At 35.9% G+C, this 20112-nt stretch overlaps 1 protein-coding gene across 3 annotated transcripts in view; it reads left to right on the top strand.

Annotated features, from left to right (window-relative positions):
* Nucleotides 1–1786: 1786 nt before the first annotated feature.
* TOP2B (DNA topoisomerase II beta) overlaps nt 1787–20112 on the top strand; it is a 47615-nt gene continuing 29289 nt past the window's right edge. For 2 of the 3 annotated variants that reach the window (XM_035890691.1, XM_035890690.1), the window contains exons 1-10: nt 1787–1979; nt 2648–2738; nt 4760–4823; nt 6386–6531; nt 7273–7370; nt 8804–9016; nt 9099–9272; nt 16139–16240; nt 16321–16458; nt 18320–18458. In XM_035890691.1, coding sequence (XP_035746584.1) covers nt 1884–1979; nt 2648–2738; nt 4760–4823; nt 6386–6531; nt 7273–7370; nt 8804–9016; nt 9099–9272; nt 16139–16240; nt 16321–16458; nt 18320–18458 — 1261 coding nt within the window. In that variant the 5' untranslated portion in view covers nt 1787–1883. Of the gene's footprint in view, nt 1980–2647; nt 2739–4759; nt 4824–6385; nt 6532–7272; nt 7371–8803; nt 9017–9098; nt 9273–16138; nt 16241–16320; nt 16459–18319; nt 18459–20112 lie in introns of those variants that run through there. The other variant, XM_035890692.1, reaches the window with a different exon arrangement.

The following is a 20112-nucleotide window of genomic DNA, read 5'->3' as shown; positions in this document are numbered from 1 at the left end:
TCAAAAGAGAAGTCATGAGAGTGAGTGTTGTGGTTCCAACCCTGCTGTGTGTAATCCTCGTGCAGGGTTTTGGGGTCCCTTGGATTCTTTCCCCCTCTTATTTTTGGATGCTCTCAGTTACAGGGCTGGGTAGTAGGGAATATTTAATTCTCATTTGGCCTGTTCAGATTTACTTGGGGCCAAACAACTGGCTGTCGTCATCGCTGGTGCACACAGTCTGCTTGTCTCAAAGGTTCTTGAACTATGTGTTTCATAGCATTTCCATAAATAAACTAGAAAAACGTGATCTCTAAATCTGGAAGAGAAAGGTAATTTCCGTTGTTCTGAATAGAATGAAGTTCTTTATTCCTGTGCCTGCTAAGAGGAAAGACAAAAAAAAAAAAAAAGCATCAATGCTTAAATAGTAGAAGCCGGAGAAGACAAATTGGAATAACACAGGGAGAATTGTTCTTGTAATTGTATGCTATAGGCCTTTTTGAGTCTGCTGAAGTTGTTAGGGTGAGTTCAGTATCCTTTGCTCCTTGTTCCTATGTGCTTGTATGCTCTTACCCTTTGCTATCTGAGGCTGCAGCAAAGGCTAGATTGGGAGAGAACTGATGATACTTTCTTCAGGCTGAGAAATATACATGGTGACTGGTTAATCCAGGATTGGAGTTTAGCCTATATTTAATTTATACAGAGATTTACTGGGAACAGCTAAATGGCAGTAAAATATTTACCTGAGTGGCAAGTGGGTTTTGTCTTCTTTATTCATCTGTTGATGTTTTTTACTGGTCATGCTTCAAAGTTGGTAAACCCCCTGTAAAAGAAGGAGGCTATTTCAGGTATTAGGCAGGTAGTGACAGATTTTTTATGTGTGATGTCTGCTAGCCAGGCAAGTAAATCATGCGAGTTCAAGTTATGTTTACTGGCATTTTTAAGATAATTCCAATTTACAGGTAGGTATGTATACTGTAAAGTGTTGTACCTAGTCTCTTGGTAGATATGCTCTTATTGTCTTGGAATGGGGCTTTTCTACATTTGGTTGCTCTGAGAGATTTAAACTTTTCCTTTTGTGTGGTTTTAGCTCAATGGGAGAGGTATTTATCAGGAAAAATTTGCTGAAAGATGCACCAAATCCCTGTATCCTCCCCATAGAAGTGGATTCATTCTCTGTAACACTGCTTGCTCTTCCATTTGAGACATTTTTCATCATCTCCAGCCACATTAGGCTTGAATTCTGTTTAAATTCCGACATTAGCCTATGTGATTATCTTTTTTACAGTGCTTGGCTTGTTTCGTCAGAAAGCATTCTGAACTGGGATTGTATCAGGTTTAATTACTTCAGTTAAATAGAGAATGTAAATTATAGCAGATGAGAAGCCATAGGAGAGGCATTGCAGTGTTTTTAAGTCCCACTGAATGAATTGTCCAAACTAAAATATGAAAGAGTAGTTTCACTGTCTTGCTGTTCAGAGCAGTATTCAGTGCTTTAGCTTCAAATGCTTAAGCACAAAATGGATGTTACAAATACTTAACCTGAGGAAGTGGGTGTCTTTTGTAATATACTGCTGTTTCCTTATTTTGGTTTATCATGCTTAGTGAATCACTAAAGTTTTGAATATGTGACGATTTATTACGAAACTGTCACATAATCTGTTGAATTTTTTCTGTTGAGTGGATAGCTTGATCTTAACACATCTGAAAACTTAACATTTAAATTACATGACAAGTTTTGATTGTAATTTAAATCTCTGTCAGGTTTTGTTTGTATCTTGAGAGTGACATTGAATGAATGAGGTTGATTGTTGGTGTCTTTTTGTTAGACATTATTTGATAATCAGATCAATGCTTCAAAAAAGGAAGACTCGGAAAGCATTAATAAAAATGACACTTCAAAGAAGATGTCTGTTGAGAGAGTTTATCAGAAAAAGACTCAGCTTGAGCACATCCTCCTCCGTCCAGATACCTACATTGGGTCAGTTGAACCGTTAACTCAGGTAAGTGTCACAAAATTTACAGTCTTAATAGTTTTCATTGTTTTAATGAGAAATTACTATTCTGATTAATAAAGTCTACTTTTCTGAGTATTCTGAGTTATCATGCTAAAAACTGTGGTCATGCTTATGTATGCATGATTAGGGTGGAGTCAAGAGAAGATTTTAAAGCAGTGCTGGTTCACCTGAAAAAACATGCTCAGAAAATGTTGAAGTTCAGTCAAACATAAACACACACCTATGTGTGTAAACACAGTTTTGTGTGTATATGTATGTGTTTATAAACATGCCTATATGCACACAAATATGTATACATATTTGTAAGTAGCATTTGCTCAAAAAATGCTTTGGTCTGTTTGTTTAGGTAGAGAGCAGAGAATTTAAGCCTTCTGCTGGCACTTTTTTCAGCTGTTTTTGCGGAGTTGCAAATTGCTTCAAACTTCACTGTCTGTACTGTTAGAGTTCCCCACCAAGCAGAAATAAAATGCATTTTCATTATGGGAATCTTTGAGGGTACAGTTGTAATTTTTGCCAAACTTCTGCTTTTGTTTCATATGACCGCAGCAATCAGATTGGAAGAGTAAAATTCCTAAAATAAATAGATCTTACGGAATCACAGACTAGGTTTACCAAGACAGTAAATATTTTTATTTTATTTCGTTTACATGTAGTTAATGTGGGTTTATGATGAAGATGTAGGAATGAATTGCAGAGAAGTTACCTTTGTTCCAGGCTTGTACAAGATCTTTGATGAAATCCTTGGTAAGTATTTTTAACAATAATATTGCTTTAGCATTATGGAGTACACACTTTTCGGAGAGCTCTCAAAGCACATTAATTTGTATCTAAGTTTAAATCGCAGACTTAGAGTCCCACTAAACTGCAGTGCATGAAAATTCTAGTGCATTCCAGCACTACAGAACAGTTTAAAGAGGGAAGAGTGTTTTCAGTTGACCTTGTAGGTGTAAATATTCATTACTAAATGTCTAAACTAGTTCATTATTTATGATCAATATTGTTACAAGATTTTTAATCTGCAAAGTTGATCAGGGCCACAGCTTTAAGTAACATTTGAAAGATTATTCTTCTGAAAGGAAACAACTGGAAGTTGTCTAAATGTTAACTTATATCATCTCATGAGTCGTTAAATCTACCTTCTCCTGTACAGAATGATAGTGGTGGTAATGGTGATTCTTAAATGGATCATTTCTAGACTTCAGTTTTAAAATGAACAAGTATCATACTGCCATTTAAAAGCATAGTGACTGAGGCACAAAAAAAAGGTTTTTAGAAAATTGTGTCATAAGTCCCTGAGTCACTATGACTTACTCGTTTATGATATTCTCTTGGTGACAGGCACACACTGAAGACTAACCAACAGTAGAGATGTGCAACATCTGAACAGTGTGCTGTCTGCTGAACTGATATTTTGGGTTACTTGACATGAATTCTTGGGCTAATCAGTTTTTATGAAGTTATGTTGTAAGGATTGGCGAGATTACATCGTAAACTAAACTATGGTCTATTGAGGTCAATGGAAATTTTGTCATGACCTTTATGGGGTTCAGCACTTATCCATACCTCTAAAACTACACTTTACAGCATGGCTGTATCTTGGCCAGGTTTTTTTTGGTTTTTACTCATTACTTAATTTGAGAAATATGGGAATGAAAAACTTTTGTCGCTTCTTTTTTGAGTGCTGCCTCATAGATGAAATTTGTGGGCTTTTCACAGGAGGGAGTCACTTCCATCTTGTCCCATTCAAAAGGAAAATTGTTATCACATCATTATCATAGTACTGTATGGCTTATTACTTCTTTATGTAGCACTGATAAGTGCTCCACAGAGTGCGGTCTGAGAGCTAGGGGTCAGTGTAATAACATTATGAAAATTGGACATGGTAGCTGTGCATACTTTTTAATGAAACCACATGTAATGATTTTAGCAAAAGCACCTTGAAATAGCTGATCTTATATTGAGATCCTTATGATCTATTAAGATAATAAGTTATTTTAATGGATTTATCTTCATGTCCTTTGGTGTTTTGAGGTTTTATTTTGATCTATTTCATGGATGATGAGACAAATGCTGAAAATAATTGTAATGTGTTTTCATGGTTAATGGCCATAGTCGCATTTCTGATTTCTGTTGTTTGTAGTTAATATACATTGGAGTGCAGTTTAATTAAACTCTGATCAAATGTTAACTTCCAGTTATCCTTCATTCGATCCTAAACTATGTAAACTGTTTAGGAACTAACTTACAACTGTTAGTTATAACTCTCACAGGCTCTTTAGAGATAACTTTTGCTGTGATCAAAACACTCCTTAATGGATGTGACTTTTTCAGGATTGGGTTTCAGCGGCAAAAGGATGTGTAAACTGATCTGGTGATGCATATAATTTCTGAGGGTTTTTAACATACATAGTGTAATATGTGTAATAAATATCCAAACAAGCGCAGCAAAAGAAGAGTGTTCAGTATGTCAAGAACAGTTATGAGAACAGGCTCACAAAATAAATTTCTATATTTATTTCTAAGACAGTCTAACTGCTAGAAATAGAGTCAATAATTATAAGAGGGTTGAAAAATATCTTCTTGCAGATACTTGGTCATATTTATAGACTTCAGTAATAAGATACAGAATATACACAAAGATACCAGATTAAGAAATACCTGGACCATTGTAACTTGTGGTGGAATATGCATATAAGCAGCTCTACAGATCAAGTAATTAATTATTGCTCCTAGAAAGTGTTAATTTGTGCTACTTTGTTTCATAGTAAATGCTGCTGACAATAAGCAGAGGGACAAGAATATGACTTGTATTAAAATATCCATTGATCCGTAAGTAAAAGCATGTTTTCATTTACTTTCTCTGCCAGTGCTATTGTAGTTCAGATTTGTAGAAATTGTTTACTAAATGAAATCGGATTTTTTTAAAAGCAAAATAATATTTTTGGAATTATTTCTATTAGCTTCTATCAAGCTACAAGTGAGAAGGATTTCAAGCATACCAAGTCCTTTATTATTTAGAAGATTTCAGCCTCTGTGAGGGACTTCAAATGACTACTTGTTATACAAAAGTATCAAAGGGATCTTTTGACCTCTACTCTGTAAATATTGTTTCCATGTAGGACATGCTGAAAGTAGAAATTGCCATGTTTAGATCTAGTCAACCTAACTGCTTCTGATGACTTTTTAAAAAAACCACAAAACCCCCAAAAAACCTTAAAGATAGAACTAAATTGAATACACAAGTCAATTTGTCTGAAGACTTCTCATTTTGTTCATTTTAAGATCAAAAGGTGAATTAAGTGTGGTTAACAGTAAGTACTACCATTCTGAATTTATAATAATTTGCTTTCCTAAATCACTCATTAATGTTTTATTTGAATGAACCTTAAACTCAGAAGTTTATAAAATTCATGATTAGATGAAATCTTGGCAGTACATAACTGTAACCAGCCAGGTTACTTATAAATACCAACCTTGAGGTTTTGTAACTTAATTTTGCACCTCTTGAACATCTGCGTTAACTCCTTTAGCATTAGGATAAGGTTACGTTTGAATTAGTCAGCTGTATCACACTGAAATTGCAGATATCAAATATGTCATTACCACTGGTTTTCAAAATTGCATAGTTAAAGAGCTATTTCCTAATGGAAGTACCATAGTTAAATAGATATTGATTAGGTTCCTTTAGTAGTACCTTTTCAGTGATGTTTATCTGAATAATAAATATTTGAGACCTAATCTTCATACCTAATCTTTAGGATAAATATACTGAGAAATATTTTTTCTCCCAAGTTTTCATTGCAATATCAGTTTCTGTAGACCAAATTGTTTTTATCATGGAGTGGGAGGGAAATGGTAGTGTAAATCTGCCTGATCTGTCATGATTTGGAGATCTCTAATAGTACAAAATGAAAATCCTATATGAGAGCTACAAGTATTAAGGATGCCTGATGTTGATGTAAAATAAGTTACAATGTTTATCATAACTGGGAAATAACAGTTTTAAACAGATGATAACTTGTCTGTGTCTGGGTGGACTTCAATGAAACCTAAAAGGCTACCTCTCTAACTTAAGTATAATTCTGTCACTAAACTTAGGATTCTGTTGCAGATCATGTTGATAGTGAAAGCTCTTCAAACAGATTTTTGGGGGTTATTTTTATGATACAAAATATTGTCATGTATGGGCAATTATGCTCTTTCTTCTAAGGCATCTAATAAGCACCCAGTAATGGTGTTTTTTGTAATTAAAATTGATAGAGCTGTGAATAAACATGGTAAGTGTATGATCTTTTATTGTATTTTGTGTTGTTATTTAAACAAGTAAAATGTATGCAGGAGTCTGTTTTCAAGACTACATTAATTGGTTTAATGCGTTCACTATTTTGTAGGGAATCAAACATTATCAGCATATGGAATAATGGAAAGGGTATACCAGTTGTGGAACACAAAGTAGAAAAAGTATACGTGCCTGCTTTAATCTTTGGGCAACTGCTAACTTCCAGCAACTACGATGATGATGAGAAAAAAGTTACAGGCAAGACATGCTTTGTTTTATTCAATGAAGCCATCGTTTGCTTTTCAGTATACTTTCTCTTCTCACTTTTTCTATTCTGTTTCATAACAGATGATCACTTAGTCACCATTACTATAGCTCTCTTAAAGTAAAATGACTTTAAGAAAAAAAATCTTACTTTTTCTTTTTCAATATCAATGTTTACAGAGAACTTTACATTTACCTCTTTAATGTCAGTACTCATTATTCGTAACAAACAACACATTTTCATATTTTAAAGTATGCAAGCATTTAAACATCTATGCTCTTGAAATGAAGGGAAGAAGTAAATTTAATAAATGAGGGTATAATTTATTATCCTAAATGTGAAGTAACTCCAATTTAGATCATGAATTAAAGTTAATTCTGCTCTATCCTACCCCATATATTTTGCCCATATTGTGATGTGTGGTTGCAGAGTGATTTGGATCTGATCATGACCTAGTTTTCAGCTGATCAGTGTGTTGAGGTCACTTGCCTTTCAGCAAGTTACTGGTAGATCAACTCAAGGGAAGCAATGGGAGTATCCTGGCCTTGGGGAGAGGAGCAAATTGCTCATTTTTGAGGCAGAAGCAGTTGCAGCAGATTGCTCCATCTCTGGCATCTTTTGATAGCTGTTGACATGTTCCTTGTATAGGAACATTTTACTGCATTGGCATACTCTCTGAATATCATAAGTATGGTTTTGCTGTAAAAAAAACTTACTGTATGTTGTTTTTACAGGTGGACGCAATGGCTATGGTGCAAAACTTTGTAACATATTTAGTACAAAGTTTACAGTTGAAACTGCTTGCAAGGAATACAAACACAGCTTTAAGCAGGTACAGAAATGATCTCATCTTTTTTCCTTTCCTTTGCTGTAATTATAAATTTAAAATTTAACACTTTTTTATATTTCATGAATATTTCATTAAATGAATCATTTAATGTTCAAGTGGATATGTAGAGTTTGCAGGCTAGGTAGTTCAGTCAGTAAAATTGGTGCTTCTGTGTAGTAGAGTTTGGGGGTTTTTGTTAAGTAATATTTTTCTTGGGAGTGTTAAGTGACTAAAAATGAAAAATAAATTTCTTCTGTTAAAACTGAAGTATATTAATGTGCATGTGAAAAGGAATATATTTAATTGAAACATCTTGTAATTGCTGTTATATAATTTGTCAAAAAATCTTTCTACTTAGCTGTGCAATTATCTAGATGATTTTTTATAGTGTTAAGAAAAAGATTTTTTCAATGTTTATGTCATGAATTTCATTAGCCTAGCTGGACTTCTCTGCAAACCCTCCTCCTTCCCCATTTGTACCCATTGCTCATTGTTAGCACACAGACCAAGGATTAAATGTAATCTGATCTACTGTATATAGCTTTGAGATGGGCACCTTTCTAAAAGTTTGGAGAACTTTGTTAGAGTATTAGATACCAAAGTTCCTTGGCTTTGGAATCTTTCCAAGTTGGTGGCTTCCTTCTCTTTTTTTTCTGGACAAGTAATTCATTTCTGGTTATGCTGTCATGTCACTACATAAAAAATATATTTCAGTGGTTTTGCCTGTCTCTTTAAAAATGCAATATTTTCTGCTGACTGCCAAAAAGCAGATTAATATTGGTTTGAGTGTACTTTTTGAAAATTACATGCTTTACGACCTTGGCAGTGCTATGTTTTCCAATATTTTCAAAAGTGAAAATTTAATACAACTGAACTGTGATATATGCTGTGAATAGGTGTTCTGCTTGGTCTTATAAATTTGCACGTGTTCTTAAACAGAGAACCATACCAAGAGTCCCAAGTCAAGTCTGAGAAAATTGGTTTGTCAAGAAGCACATTTTGGTACACTGCACAGCCACTGAGATGCTACTTCAGAGATGACTGAGTCTCTGCACAGGGACTAATAAGCTTCTTCATAGAAGTGTTAGTAGATGGAAAGCATTAAACTGGTGGGCAGTAAGGACTGATTAGCTAGCTCACTTGTATCTAATTTAGACAGTTCTGTGGTGGGCTCTATTTGCATTAGAATCATGTCCATCAATGTAATGATACCTGCATATTTACGGAAACCACAAATCCGCTGTCACCAATGCTTGTGCAAATCTTGGTAAAGCAATTAATTTTATGTGTAGTATTTTACCAGAGGAAACTTCCAAAAGAAGTCTGTGAGCTTTTTGTTGTGTAGCTGTCACAATCCTAGCATAGCTGGGAAATGGAACAAAGGAGGAGGATAACATGTATTGTAAACTAACATCTAAAATGTTTTGTTTCCAAAGACTTGGATGAACAATATGATGAAGACCTCTGAACCCAAGATTAAGCATTTTGACGGTGATGACTATACATGCATTACATTCCAGCCAGATCTATCTAAATTTAAAATGGAAAAACTTGATAAGGATATTGTGGCCCTCATGACAAGAAGAGCATATGATTTGGCTGGGTCATGCAAAGGAGTCAAAGTCATGTTGAATGGGAAGAAATTGCCTGTAAGAACCTCATTTAAAATATTTTAAGTGTACTGAGTTTTTTTATACAAAAAATAGTAATTGTTATCTGTGTTACTCATAGGTGAATGGATTTCGCAGTTATGTAGATCTTTATGTAAAAGACAAGCTGGATGAAACTGGCGTTGCGCTCAAAGTTATTCATGAAGTTGTGAATGAACGATGGGACGTGTGCCTCACTTTAAGTGAGAAAGGGTTTCAGCAAATCAGCTTTGTAAATAGTATAGCTACCACAAAGGTGAGTAGTTATATTAAACGCTAAAAAATGTAAATGATAAAAATGTGTGCTAAGGTTATGCCCAGTCAGATATTTGATAAAAAGATACATCTGGGTTACTAAAAATAAGCAGGTGAGATAATCCTTTGCATGAGAGGATCTGGCAGAACAATTGAATGCAATCAAAATACACTCATAGCTGTATTTCTGAATATGCAGTAGCTCTTAAAACTCTAGCAATCATTATCAGTGATACTGATGTCTTATGTGAGCATACATGGTATCGATTAAATATAAAATGAATGGAACTACTTTATTCCTTCCTTTTTAGAAATTAAGTTTAAAAATGTACAAACCCCTTTAAAGCTAACAGTAGCAGATTTTGGAGGGCAAAAAATGGTTTTTGGTGTTCTTGGAAAATGGCTTTCCATTTATTGCTTTATGATGTATAAAACTGGCCTGAAATGTTGAGATTAATTTTCTTTTATTTGTATTTTTATATAAGGGGATCTAGGTGTTCTCTGTACTTATTAGCAACTATAGTAGTAGTGAAATGATCTCATGGCAAATGTTCAGTTATGATGAAGCTGCAATATGCTCAGCATACTAAAGTATATTCTTTGTACTTCTCAAATTGCTGGGGTGGTCAGGCACCAAGGCAATTGCCTGAAATCAATTAGCATAACTCTCATTTATGCCAGTTTGGTGTGGCCTAGGTTTAGGGATCTGGGATCCACCATGGTGAAAGAAAGTCTTTGTCATTTCTACTCTTCACAGATTGCACCAGATGGGCAATCTAAAAACAGTCAAGCAATTCTAGTGATTGGTGAGCTTGGTTTTAGGGAATCTTAACCATGGCCTTCCCCCAAAGATGAGAAAGATAAACATTTGTAATCAGACACTTAAACCCCCCTCCTTGCTCAGATCTCTTCTAAGAGAGTCAAATAGAAGAAAATTCTAATGGTAGCACAAGTGGTTCATAAGCACCAGTGCTTATACTAAGTGGGGTCCCTAGTCTAGGCAGGTACCCAGAAATATCAGTGTTAATCTTGGTGGTAGGTGATGTATGGTCAGTGTTTTGGCAGTATGTAATTTTTACTACGTAATTTCTTCCAGTGTCATTTTCAGTGTAGCTGAACCAGAGGGATAGTTTATTTCATTGTAGAATAGTTACTTTCTAAGTGTGCATTTTAATTAAATGCTTATCTGATACTTTTCAAAACTAGGGATAACAAACGCGTCTGGTAGTTGAAAGGTTAACACTTAGTTTTAATTCAGGCCTCTTTATGCAACATAAAGAAGAAAAACAACATGACCTTAAAAATGTATGCAGTACCTTTATGAAGAAGCTGGCAATGTAGAGAAACTTAATAATGTTTTATAATCAGGTGAAGAAAATGTATTTGAAAAAATGAATACTTATTGACTCCTAAGTTAAATATATTGCATACACTTACTCAAAAGATTTTGAATTTGACTCTTTTGGATCAATTTTTCACCCATCATGCAGTACATTGTTATCATATATTCTTTAAGAAAATTCATAGAAAAAGTACTGTGTATTCTTCAAAGGTAAGTGTTGTAATTTCTAGTTTTTCCCACTCTCCCGATCCATGCCTTATGTGTGTGACTGGATGTGGAATGTTCGGGGCCGGTGAACCACCTCACCAGCAATTGATGTGCAACTACCCACTGATGAGACATAATGGCTAGTAACTAACTGCGTCAACTGCCTGTCCCCTTATCTGCTAACAGGTGAGGAGCTCATTTCAGCTGTTCTTTGGTTATTTATCGCTGTTTGCTGAAAGCTTTTCATTTCTGTTTCTGGATAAATTTCACCCAGTCGTAACTTCCCTTCCACCTTTTTTAAACTTGCTTTAAATTCCAAACAAGTTTTTTTTAGGTTGATGGGGTTTTTTTTGAGGGGTGTGTAGATCAGGCAGTATGTTGAGGCACAACTCCCTTGTTTTGTTCTTGTAAATTTGTTACCTTGGTCAGGTCCCCATTTACTCACAATTTTCCAACAGTAGACTACCACAGAATTTGACTTCAGGCTCTGAGGCAGCATTTGAAAGAATGTTTGTAGCTATTACAGTTCTGCAGATAACCTTTTGGTGAGACTTGTGTATGAACTGCTTGAACATGGTCTTCTCAAGTTCTCAGTTTCAAATAGTAGCTGTTGTAGAAATTACAGTGGAAACTTCAGTTATTAACATAAGAATCTAATGATATTTTTAATATGGTGGCACTGCTAACTGTAATACTACTAATCATTTTATCAGAAATGCTCAGCTAATACAGATGCAGTGTCAGATAGTAGACTAGGGTGGAGGGAGCATCTCAACCTGCTAAAATTTGCTGGAGTTCAGCAAGAAATTCAGGACCATTCCAGAGCTTGACGTTTTCAGGTTTATTCTAATAAAATAAATATAATAGAAAACAAATGCAAAAGAAAATAGGGTTTTATTTTTAAAACAAATTCACTGAAAATTTCAAATTTATAATTAGCTTCTGAATTTGTTTGCCATATGAACCATTTATCTGTCCATAGAATTTAAATACACCTTATCTCAGAATTAATTGAGGCTGTTGGCTGTTGATGACAGTATGAATAGAATGTATATAGGAGAAAGCGTAAGCTTCATTTTCAAGATTTTAGTTGTTACTGTTTCATTAGATGTCTTTGCATCCTGAAGTTTGCAAGACTGGGATTCAGTCATAATGGTTACCTTCTTCAAAAAGAAGGTTATGCAGTTTTAGTTCTCATAATACAGTAGTCATAATAATCATAGACAGCCCTCTAGATTTAAAGGGTATTTTTCTTTTTCTGTCTTGTATTAAAATGTACTGACAGTTGGGGCAGTTATAGGCTGTTATGCTTCTATAGTGGGTAAATGTGCCACCTACTGGTGAGATGGTTGAAAGGTTCCCAACTTTGAGCTCTGAACATCCCTCACTCATTCACACTAAGAATGGACACAGGAATGGGGAATTGTTATAGTAACTAATAACTTCTAAGAACAAGAATTACTGGTAAGTAGCTAATTTTTGATGTGTCAGATGTTAGTTTTAGCAAAATATTTCAAGTGCTAAAATTTTTTAAAAAAATTGCTAAAGTTGTAAATACAAAAATATACTGAGATATTCCTGTAAGCATAAGTTTTCAGTAATGTGATGAGTAAAAGTAATGCACTTTAAAATTGCCATGCAAATGTGGAATGTTTTTTAAACATGTAATTTGATATTTTCTTGTAGTAGCTTTTCTTTACAGTTTGGAAATGGTTTTATTTTTCTTTAAAGTGGCAGGGTGTTGATGTATCAACTTTCACTTGAACTCTCCTATACTGAAACTCTGTCATCCATATGTGAATAAAAACTGTTGTGTTTTAATTTTGGTGGGTTTTGGGGTTTGGGTTGGTTTGTTTGGTTTCGTTTTTTTTTAAGAAGAAATGCCATGAAAAAATACTTGTATGTATGGTGCTTCTAAAACACAGTAGTAGTCTGTGTTGCTGTTTAGTAGGTGACTCTAGAGACTGCCAGAAACCGTAGATGGTTTCTTTGAAGTGCAAGTACTGGTTTTGGTTATGACTAATAACATTTACCATCTTAAGCTATTTTTTTACCTCCTCTCTCTGTTTTTTTTTTTTTTTTCATCTCTACTTTCTACATGAGGTTGAGAACACAGCTACTATCTCCTGTCAATTCAATGACTTTACATCTTCTTTGGTCTTTTCACATGCGTACTCTGCCTTAAAATGTAGAATCCTAACTTCTGGGTTTTGCTTGCTGGTTCTTTTCCTCTGCCCTTTTGGCTGCTGTTTTTCCTTGGTTTTGTTGTTTTCCATTTCTTATTTCCCATCTGTCCTATACTTCCTCATACCCATGAAAACATTTTTTCCTCCTCAGTTCTGTTTTTAAAAAAGCTTTAAAGAAAGAGGGGTTTTTGTTTGTTACCTGATGATAAATGTCTCCATAGAGGTCTTTTTGTTATTTTGTCTGTCCTAATGCAAATTGGTCTGAACAGGAACCATTGTTTAGTCTGTATTTTTGTAAGGCACTAAATGGTATTAAGCAAAGGTGATCTGTGTAAAATATTGAGTGTTGAGTCAGGTGTGTTTTAATTGTATACGGTATGCCTGCATCAATCCATTTTTTGTTTAAAGATAATAGATTTTATTAAGCATTATGAACTTTCTATAGCAGCCACTAGAATTTACAATATTATTTGTACCTTTTTGTCTATAAATTTAAAAAGAGGCATTTGAATAATCAAAAATGTAGAGAACTTTCAGATATCCAGGGCTTTAGGACCATTCATATTTTTGACATCTTTCTGAAGAAAGCCTACTGTTTTACCTGTAAGGGAAATTGCATCACCTTGGACTTTTAAATATTTAAACACACTTATCACCATTGGTTTAGGCAATTTCAGTAGTCATCATTCTGTAGAATTAAAGACTACAGGATACATACCTTCAAATACTAGTTGTTCTTCCTTATCTGGAATGGTTTATCTGTGATATAAGTTTGTGCTGTTCTAGTGTGTTCTCTCAGAGTTCAATTCTAGGGCCAGTCCTGTTCAATATATCCATGATCTGGAGAGAGGATTTGAATGCACCATTATCAAGTTTGCTGATGATACCAAACTGGGAGGTGCTGTTGACTCTCTTGAGGGTCAACATGCCTTGCAGAGGGATCTAGGTAGATTGGAGCATTGGGCTATGATTAACATGATGAAATTTAACAAGTCAAAATGTCCAATTCTGCACCTAGGATGGAGTAATGCTGGGCACAAGTATAAATTGGGAGAGCAGTGTCTGGAGAGCAGCCCTGCGGAACGGGATCTGGGGGTGCTGGTCAACAACTGGCTCATTAGGAGCCAGCAGTGTGCCCTGGCAGCCAAGAGGGCAAACCGCATCCTGGGGTGCATCAAACACAGCGTAGCCAGGCAGTCAAAGGAGGTGATTATCCCGCTGTATTCAGCATTGGTGCAGCCTCGCCTTGAGTACTATGTGCAGTTCCGGGCCCCGCAATTTAAGAAGGATGTGAAGGTCCTTGAATGCATCCAGAGAAGAGCAACAAAGCTGGTGAAGGGGCTGGAATGCATGTCCTTGTGAGGAACAGCTGAGGACACTGGGTTTGTCTGATTTGGAAAGAAGGAGGCTGAAGGGCGACCCCATTGCTCTCCACAGCTTCCTGAGGAGGGAAAGTGGAGAGGGAGGTGCTAAGCTCTTCTCCCTGGGATCCAGTGCCAGGACACATGGGAATGGTTCAAAGCTGCACCAAGGGAGGTTTAGACTGGACATTAGGAAGCATTTCTTTACTGAGAGGGTGGTCAGACGCTGGATCAGGCTTCCTAGGGAGGTGGTCAATGCTCCAGGCCTGTCAGTGTTTAAGAGGCATTTGGACAATGCCATTAACAACATGCTTTAACTTTTGGTCAGCCCTGATGTGGTCAGGCAGTTGGACTAGATGATGGCTGTATGTCCCTTCCAACTGAAATATTCTAGTCTAGTCTTTACTAGTGGTCCTGATTCAGGTTACTTCTGCATTGTAGAATATACCCCATAATTATTAGGTTTCTTTTACACGTGTAAATCAGTAGTCATTGTTAGGCATTGTTAGCATGAGTTATATATGGCTTTAAAAAGGCAACCTGTCTGACTTAATACTTCCAAAGTTCAAGTACTCAGGTAAGTATTTTTTCCTCAGGGTCTGTTGTGCTAGGGATTGTAGTTGGGAGGTGAATACATTGCCTTCACTAGAAGTTTTCTTGCAATAATGGCTTCACTTGAAGTATCTAGTTGGAAAGGCCTTAAGCAAGGATAACCAGTACTCAGAGTCCCTCTTTTTTTCTAGGGTGAAGGGAAGAATTGTGACAGGCACTGTGAATGTTTCACTTTCAGCTGTTTGGGTGCAACAGAGGAAGAACATCCTATATATTCCTTCTTTTTTTTTTTTTTCTCTTCACTGTGACGATGCAAGAAGTTGCTTTATAAGCCCTTTTTTTTCCTTCTGTATTTGAGCAGTAACTGTAAGGGAGTCCAGCTGGCTGCTTTTGTTTGCTACGAGACAGGTGGCAACATGGTTATGTAGCTACAAATTACTGCCCTGTGGTGTCCTAAGGGATCTCTTTGCCTGCTTATGTTTAACAGCGCGCTCTGTTATATATCTCTTGTTGCTACATCAGATATGAATTTGGAGCAAGTTTAGCTTCTGGTGAGTTTTAAGGAGAACTGCTCGTCTTCTTAAGGTTGTCTTGCTTTATTCTTTTAGAGTTTTCTGGATCTTGTGGTTGGCTATTTGCAGTTTGCTCTCCGTTTGTCCTCACATAAGCCCAAGGCTAGCAATGCTAATAGTGTTTATTCAGAGAGTTCTGTAAATATAGCTAAGAAAAGGTGAGATACTTTTGGGAAGGAATAGGAATGGGAGCTGTATATCTGAGGGTGAGCTCTTGAACATTTTTTTATGAACCAAATGGAGAAATTTTAATTTAAGCGAACATGTCCTGGTTTTAGTCCGACGTTATTTACGTGCCTGTTAAAAAGATACCTCTTGACAGCCATGTGGTGTTGCAGGTATCATGCCAGTGCTACAGAGTAATTTTCAGATCTGCCATACTTCTAAGGTGTAAGCAGCTACATTTGAAGTCCACCACTGTACTGTGAATGAAAGGTCTCCCGCTTCTTCTGTTCCATGTAACGTCCAGCATCCTCACTTGTATGAAGACTGAATGACATGAAAGAGAATAAAACAAATTTTCCTTTGTTATGCTGCAACTTAATGTGCATGGAATTTCATATTTGAATACAGGAACTTTGTTAGTATGACTAAAAGCTATTAGGAAATTCAATGAGTTTGTTTTGTTTTTCTCTTCCCTCATTAAGGGTGGTAGGCATGTCGATTACGTGGTGGATCAAGTTGTGGGCAAACTGATAGAAGTGGTGAAAAAGAAGAATAAAGCTGGAGTTTCAGTCAAACCATTTCAGGCAAGTAACTTTATAGAAAAATATTGAAAAGATGAATGTGGTAGTTTTGTTGAGTAAATTGGTTTCTATGTTTTCAACAGGTGAAGAATCATATATGGGTTTTTGTGAATTGCTTGATTGAAAACCCATCATTTGATTCCCAGACAAAGGAAAACATGACATTGCAGCCTAAAAGTTTTGGGTCCAAGTGCCAGCTATCTGAGAAATTTTTTAAAGCAGTAAGTAAAGCATATTTCTTGTTTTTTCCTGTGAAGCAGGAATTGACATACTGGATCAAGTGTATGTATGTTGTGTAGCAGAAGACTAATTAGTGCGTTATGGTACTCTAGTGACATTAGCATACTATGAAAATGGGATGGAGGAACTTCTGTTCATTCCCTGGCCTTAAAAATGGAAGTAATGACTGTGTTTTGGCAGTTGCCCTGGATTTAAAAGCGAGCTTCACCTGATGAGCTCATTTGTTGGAGATTCTGGTATTTATATTGGTGAAATGAATTGCATAGAATCATAGAATACCAGGTTGGAGGGGACCTCAAGGATCATCTGGTGCAACCTTTCTAGGCAAGAGCACAGTCTAGACAAGATGACCCACACCCTGTCCAGCTGAGTCTTAAAATTGTGTATGGTGTAGCAGAGTCAACCACATCCCTGGGGAGATTATTCCAATGGTTGACTGTTCTCATTGTGAAAAATTTTCCTCTTATGTCCAACTGGAATCTCCCCAGGAGTAACTTGTATCCGTTACCCCTTGTCCTCTCCATGTGACTCCTTGTAAAGAAAAATCTAAACATAGGCCTTGAGCGATTTTTTGTGTTAAAATATTTTTTTCTGAAGTTGAGAGTATTGTCTATGTTATTATTTGGTATCAGTCTTATTCTTTTTCACTGAAATAAAAAGAGAGGGAGGGAACATGTCACATTTACTTACTCTTCCAGTAACCAAGTGAATGCAAAGTTGTGGCTGTAGCATGCAAAGTGGTCATTATTGTCAGGCAACAAGTTTGGAACTTTTGGCTGTAGACAAGCTAAGAATTCCTACTCTAAATGAATGTATTAGTAGAGATACATGGTAGAGGTTTTTTCTCTACTACATTTTTATACAAGGAAGGAAAAGTAGAATTCTGTTAGCCAGAAGTCATTATACTAAGTTCTATTTAGTGCCAGCAGCATAACTGGACCTCCATATGTAAGGAGAATGGTGCCACTGCCAATACTCTTGGCATCAACCCTTAATTTATTGTATAGTGTTTTACTCTTCTAATTCTGGGTTACTGGTGACATTCTTATAGAACTTACACGAAAAAATAGCACAACACATCTTGTGTTCATTCTTCAGATTTTGTTATATATGTTGTATTTCTATCAGTAGTTTTGATTTACAATGTTTCTTATATTCCCAGAAGTGAGCATTGATTTCCGGAGGTGTTAAATGTGCAGCAGAATCTCTAACCAATGAGTGCTGTATTATGGGGGATAATGAAAAGCCAAAACTCACAGTATTTTGCTCCACCTGTATTTTCTTTTGATGTGAAACCAAACCTGAAGTAGTTTTAGTTTGGAAAATATGCTACATGTTATTTTTGCTGCAGATATGTTTCTTAAAATGTTGTCAGTTTCTCAAATGGTAGATATAGAGCCTTATTCTTAAATGCTTTCAGTTGTCTTTCAGCCGTTTTCAGTTATTTCCAAAGAAACCTTAAATGGTCATAAATAATCCCATAAGGTTAAATTCTTGCTGTCAAAGTTCAGGAAGCAGGTGTTTAGTACCTAAAATGTGTCAACACATCAACCATACAACATAAGACAACTTCTTACTAGGTCTCATTCCTCCTTTCCTCCTTCCACCAGTTATACATGGGGTGGAAAAGAAGCTGTGTGAGTGTTGTGTTTTGGTTTTGTGTGTGTAAAATGCTAGACAGTAAGGTATGTGTTAATTCCTTGACCTTTTATATGTTGCAGTTTTTAAAATTTAGAGGGTTTTGAGAAACAGTGCTAGATCAGTGACTTAATGTTGAAAGATAAGAATCTGCTGTGTGAAGCTTTACTTTTCTCATCCACAATTCTGATCTGTTGCTTATAGGCCTCTAACTGTGGTATCATAGAGAGTATTTTGAATTGGGTCAAATTTAAGGCACAAACTCAGCTGAACAAAAAATGTTCATCGGTGAAACACAGTAAAATCAAGGGCATTCCAAAACTGGATGATGCTAATGATGCTGGTAAGAGCACTTGTTTTTAATGTCATTAAAGTTTCATAGATTTTTCACAGACATCATAATTTTAAACCTGACTTTATTTCTCTTCCTTATGTATATTTTTTAATTAAAATCTTTCTAGTTTTCTAAACTTTCTAGAGCTGGAATTAAAGCATGGTGGTGAGTTTGATATTAGGAACACTGTCCTCTCTGGGGTAGAGAGTTAATAACACTGAATAAAAGTGGCAGTCAAGTTCCATATTGAAAGAGCACATATTTTCTAATTGTGTTTTCCAGCTGAATAGTGTTACCAATATTCTATTTTGGTGGGGACTAGTCTTCTTGACCTTTCTAATATGAAAAGATCAGAATCTTTATAGGGTCACAAGCTGTAGGAAGTAGATCACGAAGTGTGCAGACCTGATGGAGTGGTTCAAGAGGCTTTTTTTCATGAGATTTTAAATGCCATTAGGTTCCTGTCTGGGGATATAGGGCAAACTGACAATCCCTACTGGCTTGCTTCCTAGCACAGGTAGGAATCAGGATCAGCTGGCAATGGTTGTGCCATTAGCAATAGGATGGGAGTTGTCCTTGAATTATTTGAGGGACATATATGATTAAAGAGCTTGAAATGTTGCTGGTTTCTGTTAATGTTGATTTTTTTATACATTCTTACATTAAGCAAAGACAGAGAAATTGCAATGAAGTAGATGGGTGGGTTAAGTAGGTAAAAGCCTGTAAGACTGGTGAAAAGGTTGTTGGTTTTTTTTTTTTTTGAGCTCCGTTGTTCAAGTCAAAGATGGCTTGATGAGATGATGAGTTCTGTTTAGTTTTCGTCCCTTTCTTTTTGATTCCTTGGGCTCAGGTTATTAATTTTTTTTTATTGAGTGTTCTTCAGTATTTTAGTACTTTTCCAGTTATTCGGATGTCATATTTTGCCTCAAAAGTGGATAATCACGTTCCTTTAACTGCTGTTTTGCTTGTGGAATTTGTATTTCTTAGTCAGATGCATGTTCCTGGTATTCTTCTTGCCTAGAAAATTGTGTGCTTCTCAGGGTCAGGTGAAGTAAGGACTGTATGTGCTCTTTCTGTGTGTGAGAGGTAATGATCACTTCTAGGTCCAAAAAATTCAACTCTTTGCTATATGAAAGTTAGCTATGAATGTACACATGACTAAGCACATCGTGAAGAGTTACAGAGTTATAAATAGTCTTTTCAAAAGAATTTCAGACCTCCCCATAAGCTGGAGAAAAGGTTTAAGTGACGCATGAAGGTATAGTTTCAGGGAGATTGCTTCAGGACATTCATACATGTCACACAGAGGTTATGTGTGTTTTGTCTTCGAGTTCTTTAGAGCTGTGTTCAGGAAAATACCTGGCACATTGCATTTCCCTGAAATAAATTGCTAATGATTGCATCCATTCAAGAGGAAAGTGCACCTGGATGATTTTCTGCTGTTCATTTACGAAAAAAAAAATTTGTTCTCATATATTCTAAAACAGCAGACTAGTATTTTTCTTGGTGTTTGAATTCCACCTTACTGATAGCATGGTAGCTATTGACACCTTTTGATACAGCATGAATAGCTGCCTAATTTAGATTATATTAAGCCATACATCTGATTCAGAAGAGCAAAGATGTTGAATGTAAGTTCTGTGTAATAGGAAGTGCAGAATTG

Source organism: Egretta garzetta, unplaced genomic scaffold (genome assembly GCF_000687185.1).
Source record: "Egretta garzetta isolate BGI_Z169 unplaced genomic scaffold, ASM68718v1 scaffold313, whole genome shotgun sequence".
In the NCBI taxonomy this organism is placed as follows: domain Eukaryota; kingdom Metazoa; phylum Chordata; class Aves; order Pelecaniformes; family Ardeidae; genus Egretta; species Egretta garzetta.
The sequence above is the reverse complement of the archived record's forward strand: the minus strand, read 5'-3'. Positions and strand labels throughout refer to the sequence as shown.